Source organism: Salvelinus namaycush, unplaced genomic scaffold, assembly GCF_016432855.1.
Source record: "Salvelinus namaycush isolate Seneca unplaced genomic scaffold, SaNama_1.0 Scaffold1462, whole genome shotgun sequence".
In the NCBI taxonomy this organism is placed as follows: domain Eukaryota; kingdom Metazoa; phylum Chordata; class Actinopteri; order Salmoniformes; family Salmonidae; genus Salvelinus; species Salvelinus namaycush.
Window position 1 is genome coordinate 16,362 of NW_024058189.1, and position 6,139 is coordinate 22,500.

General features: G+C 45.4%; 1 protein-coding gene across 1 annotated transcript in view; it reads left to right on the forward strand.

Annotated features, from left to right (window-relative positions):
- The first annotated feature begins 407 nt into the window (after nt 1-407).
- The window catches only part of LOC120036747 (synaptic vesicle glycoprotein 2B-like), a 28,976-nt gene continuing 23,244 nt past the window's right edge, over nt 408-6,139 (forward strand). The window contains exons 1-3 of the mRNA XM_038983122.1: nt 408-429; nt 669-849; nt 4,775-4,926. Of these exons, the coding sequence (XP_038839050.1) occupies nt 408-429; nt 669-849; nt 4,775-4,926 (355 nt within the window). The remainder of the gene's footprint in view (nt 430-668; nt 850-4,774; nt 4,927-6,139) is intronic.

Sequence of the window (6,139 nt, forward strand, 5' to 3'; positions counted from 1 at the left end):
TGAATTTGGCATTGTTCTGCGTCACTTTTAACGGTGTTATAGAGTGTTTTAAAATGGCTTGTCCATATGTCAAGATTGTATATCACTAATTCCTCTTGTATTCATCATTTTTTTTAGGTTTTTCCAATTTTGCCAGAAGTTGTATGTGTTTATGGACTGGGGCGCCAGGTAGCCTAGTGGTTAGAGCGTTGGGCCAGTAACCGAAAGGTTGCTAGATCTAATCCCCGAGCTGACAAGGTACAAATATTTCAAGGCAGTTACCTCAATGTGCCTCTCACTGTTGTTTCTATGGGGGAAATGAAGACAGTTTGAAACAGTATGGCCTGTAATAAAGTTTTCCCCTCGGGTAGTGTTCCTGTGCGCGAATTGGTGTCCCCACAGATGAGGACGTTTCCATAGGCCTGAAAATGGCACGTCTCTTCCTCAAGGGTGGGGAAGATCTCCTCTGAATAATATGGGGATTCTGAGGGGGGATATATATTGCGCAAAGGAACACATCTTTATCTTTCAGTACAAGTTTTAGTTTCAGTTTTAACCAAATGTGATATTTATCAATTTTGAGGGAATCAATTAGATTTTGTAGTTCGGATTTGTACCAAATTATCAATCCTTCAGAGTCTCTGCCTTTACTGATAGAGCTGTGTTTCTCTCTCTCTCTCTGTTAACAGGTCTGTTGGTGTACGTGTCGATGATGGTGGGGGCAATCGTGTGGGGCAGCCTGGCGGATAAGATGGGCCGTAGGAAATGTCTGATCTACTGTCTGGCCATCGACTGTGTCTTCAGCTTCCTGTCCTGCTTCGCTCAGGGATACGGATTCTTCATCTTCTTCAGGTTCTGCTCCGGCTTCGGGTGAGATGACACTCTGTTACTGAGATGGAGAGAGAGATGAAGAGAGAGGGATGTAGGGAGAGGGATGTAGAGAGATGGATGTAGAAAGGTATGGAGAGAGGGATGGAGAGAGAAGAATGAAGAGAGGGATGGAGAGAGAGGGATAGAGAGAGGGGTGGAGAGAAAGAGGGATGTTAGATGGAGACTAAAGGTACAGATATAAAGGGTTTTTGTGACTGGCTGGCTGACCTGCCGATAAAATGTTCCTGGAGCGTATTGAAAGGAATAAGGAAGTCCCTGATGTAGTGGTGTCCTGTGGGTCAGTCAGCCTTATGGAGTGAGCAGCACTACCTTCTCACCTCCTTAACATAAAGGTCACAAGACACACTGCTTTCATAATGATTACTGCAGGCTAGCACTGTCTCGAGGACGCCTTGAGCCCAGCTCTGTCTGGAGGACGCCCCGAGCCCAGCTCTGTCTGGAGGACGCCCCGAGCCCAGCTCTGTCTGGAGGACGCCCCGAGCCCAGATCTGTCTGGAGGATGCCCTGAGCCCAGCTCTGTCTGGAGGACGCCCTGAGCCCAGCTCTGTCAGGAGGACGCCCTGAGCCCAGCTCTGTCTGGAGGACGCCTTGAGCCAAGCTCTGTCTGGAGGGTGGCCTGAGCCCAGCTCTGTCTGGAGGACGCCCTGAGCCCTGTCTGGAGGACGCCCTGAGCCCAGCTCTGTCAGGAGGACGCCCTGAGCCCAGCTCTGTCTGGAGGACGCCCTGAGCCCAGCTCTGTCTGGAGGACGCCCTGAGCCCAGATCTGTCAAGAGGACGCCCTGAGCCCAGCTCTGTCTGGAGGACGCCCTGAGCCCAGATCTGTCTGGAGGACGCCCTGAGCCCAGCTCTGTCTGGAGGACGTCCTGAGCCTAGCTCTGTCTGGAGGACGCCCTGAGCCCAGCTCTGTCTGGAGGACGCCCTGAGCCCAGCTCTGTCTGGAGGACGCCCTGAGCCCAGCTCTGTCTGGAGGACGCCCTGAGCCCAGCTCTGTCTGGAGGACGTCCTGAGCCCAGCCAAGGCCCGAAGATCATAACATCATGGTCCAGTCCCAAATGGCAGCATATTCCCTATGAAGTTCACTTCCTATGGGCTCTTGTCAGAAGTTGTGCTCTACAAAGGGAATATGGTGACATTTGGACACACATCATAACAGAACCCTTCACCTGAGCCAAAGAGAGAACAGGTCCAGGTATCTGGGGTTTTGTGTGGTTGGAACGTGAACGAGTCCCATGTTAGTTACATAGCAATAAAAGAGCTGGGGTTTTGTGTGGTTGGAACGTGAACGAGTCCCATGTTAGTTATGAAGCAACAGAAGAGCTGGGGTTTTGTGTGGTTGGAACGTGAACGAGTCCCATGTTAGTTACTAAACAACAGAAGAGCTGGGGTTTTGTGTGGTTGGAACGTGAACGAGTCCCATGTTAGTTACGAAGCAATAGAAGAGCTGGGGTTTTGTGTGGTTGGAACGTGAACGAGTCCCATGTTAGTTACGAAGCAACAGAAGAGCTGGGGTTTTGTGTGGTTGGAACGTGAACGAGTCCCATGTTAGTTACGAAGCAACAGAAGAGCTGGGGTTTTGTGTGGTTGGAACGTGAACGAGTCCCATGTTAGTTACAAAGCAACAGAAGAGCTGGGGTTTTGTGTGGTTGGAACGTGAACGAGTCCCATGTTAGTTACAAAGCAATAGAAGAGCTGGGGTTTTGTGTGGTTGGAACGTGAACGAGTCCCATGTTAGGTACAAAGCAACAGAAGAGCTGGGGTTTTGTGTGGTTGGAACGTGAACGAGTCCCATGTTAGTTACAAAGCAACAGAAGAGCTGGGGTTTTGTGGGGTTGGAACGTGAACGAGTCCCATGTTAGTTATCCTGTCTAGCCCCAGCGTTCCGCTAGCGGAACTCCTCCCACATTCCACTGAAAAGGCAGAGCGCGAAATTCAAAAAATATTTGTGAGAAATATTTAACTTTCACACATTAACAAGTCCAATACAGCAAATGAAAGATACACATCTTGTGAATCCAGTCAACATGTCCGATTTTTAAAATGTTTTACAGCGAAAACACCACATATATTTATGTTAGCTCACCACCAAATACAAAAAAGGACAGACATTTTTCACAGCACAGGTAGCATGCACAAAGCCAACCTAACTAACCAAGAACCAACCAAACTAACCAAGAAACAACTTCATCAGATGACAGTCTTATAACATGTTATACAATAAATATATGTTTTGTTCGAAAAATGTGCATATTTGAGGTATAAATCAGTTTTACATTGCAGCTACCATCACAGCTACCGTCACAAATAGCACCGAAGCAGCCAGAGTAATTATAGAGACCAACGTGGAATACCTAAATACTCATCATAAAACATTTCTGAAAAATGCATGGTGTACAAGACAAGCATCTTGTGAATCCAACCAATATTTCAGATTTTTTAAGTGTTTTACAGCGAAAACACAATATAGCATTATATTAGCTTACCACAATAGCCAGAAACACAAGCCATTTACCAGCAGCAAAAGTTAGCGATCGTAACAAACCAGCAAAAGATATATAATTTTTGACTAACCTTGATAAGCTTCATCAGATGACAGTCCTATAACATCAGGTTATACATACACTTATGTTTTGTTCGAAAATGTGCATATTTAGAGCTGAAATCAGTGGTTATACATTGTGCTAACGTAGCATCTTTTTCCCACAACGTCCGGATATTTTTCTGACACTTACATATTCTGACCAAATAACTATTCATAAACATTACTAAAAAATACATGTTGTATAGGAAATGATAGATACACTTGTTCTTAATGCAATCGCCGTGTTAGAATTCTAAAAATAACTTCATTACGACATGCAGTTTACGTTATGGCAAGAGCGTGCCCAAAATCTGGGCGCAAACTACTAGTTCACATGTTCGACAGATATATGAAATAGCATCATAAAATGGGACCTACTTTTGATGATCTTCCATCAGAATGTTGTACAAGGGGTCCTTTGTCCAGAACAATCGTTGTTTGGATTTAGAATGTCCTCTTCTCCAGTCAATTAGCACGGAAAGCTAGCAAAGTGGCGCGAAGCTCTCCTTCCTGAACAAATGCAGACAAAGCAACACGCCTAACGTCCTGAAAAAAATCCAATAATCTAATAAAACTATATTGAAAAAACATACTTTACGATGATATTGTCACATGTATCAAATAAAATCAAAGCCGGAGATACTAGTCGTCTATAACGACAGCTTTACAGAAGGCAATACCAGGTCCCTCCTCGCGCGTTCCAGAAAACAGGAAATTGGGGTCACGTCATGCCAAGAGCTTTTATTCGACCTCAGATCATGTTATACACTCCATTTCTTCTCTCACTGCCTGTTGACATCTAGTGGAAGGCGTATGAAGTGCATGAATACTAATAAATATCAAGCAAATTAATAAACTGACCCTAGAACAGAGCATCGATTTCAGATTTTCCACTTCCTGTCAGGAAGTTTGCTGCAAAATGAGTTCTGTTTTACTCACAGATATAATTCAAACGGTTTTAGAAACTAGAGAGTGTTTTCTATCCAATAGTAATAATAATATGCATATTGTACGAGCAAGAATTGAGTATGAGGCAGTTTAATTTGGGAACGAATTTTTACAGAGTGAAAACAGCGCCCCCATATTGACAAGAAGTTTTAAGAAGCAACAGATGAGCTGGGGTTTTGTGGTCGGAACGTGAACGAGTCCCATGTTAGTTACGAAGCAACAGAAGAGCTGTTCTAAATCTAAGTCCACAGAACAGGCAGAAAATACCTCCTCAAGAGGAATCCCACCTCATTTCACTGTTTCAACGTTCCTGCTCATGTTAAAGAATATATTCAGCGTGTTTAAATGTCTCTAATATCTGTTGTATTGTTCCACCAGGATCGGAGGGACTATCCCCATCGTGTACACCTACTTCGCAGAGTTCCTCCAGATGGACAAGCGAGGGGAGCACCTTAGCTGGCTGTGTATGTTCTGGATGTTTGGTGGACTCTACGCCTCCTTCACCGCCTGGGGAATCATCCCTCACTACGGTACCAAGCCATATTGCTGTTATGTAATACTTTATGAATATCATACTAGATGAATTGAGCGGTTTGGGCTTGACCTGATGCACTCTTTGAGCTCAGCTGTAACGTCACCCAGCAGGTAATGGACCTGACTGTGCTGTTGTTGTTGTTATTGATGATGATGGTGATGATGGTGAGGATGGTGAGGATGGTGATGGTGGGGATGGTGGTGATGATGGTGATGGTGATGATGGTGATGATGGTGGTGATGATGGTGATGATGATGGTGATGATGGTGATGGTGTTTATGATGGTGATGGTGGTGATGATGGTGATGGTGGTGATGGTGTGGATGATGGTGATGGTGATGATGATGATGGTGGTGATGATGATGATGGTGATGGTGATGGTGAGGATGATGGTGAGGATGATGATGATGATTGATGATGGTGAGGATGATGGTGATGGTGGTGATGGTGGTGATGAGGATGATGGTGGTGATGATGGTGGTGATGATGATGGTGATGGTGGTGATGGTGGTGATGAGGATGATGGTGGTGATGATGGTGATGATAGTGATGATGATGATGATGATGGTGAGGATGGTGATGGTGATGATGGTGATGATGGTGAGGGTGGTGATGGTGATGATGGTGATGATGGTGATGATGGTGATGATGGTGATGGTGATGATGATGATGATGATGATGATGGTGAGGATGATGGTGATGATGGTGATGATGATGATGATGGTGATGGTGGTGGTGATGGTGGTGATGGTGGTGATGGTGGTGATGGTGGTGATGGTGGTGATGATGGTGGTGATGATGGTGATGATGGTGGTGATGGTGGTGATGATGATGATGGTGATGATGGTGGTGATGATGGTGATGGTGGTGATGATGGTGATGATGGTGATGGTGATGGTGTTTATGATGGTGATGGTGGTGATGATGGTGATGGTGGTGATGGTGATGATGATGATGATGGTGGTGATGATGGTGATGATGATGGTGATGATGGTGATGATGATGGTGGTGATGATGGTGATGATGATGGTGAGGATGATGGTGATGATGATGGTGAGGATGATGGTGATGATGGTGGTGATGGTGGTGATGGTGATGATGGTGGTGATGATGGTGATGATGGTGGTGATGGTGGTGATGATGATGATGGTGATGATGGTGGTGATGATGGTGATGGTGTTTATGATGGTGGTGATGATGATGATGAT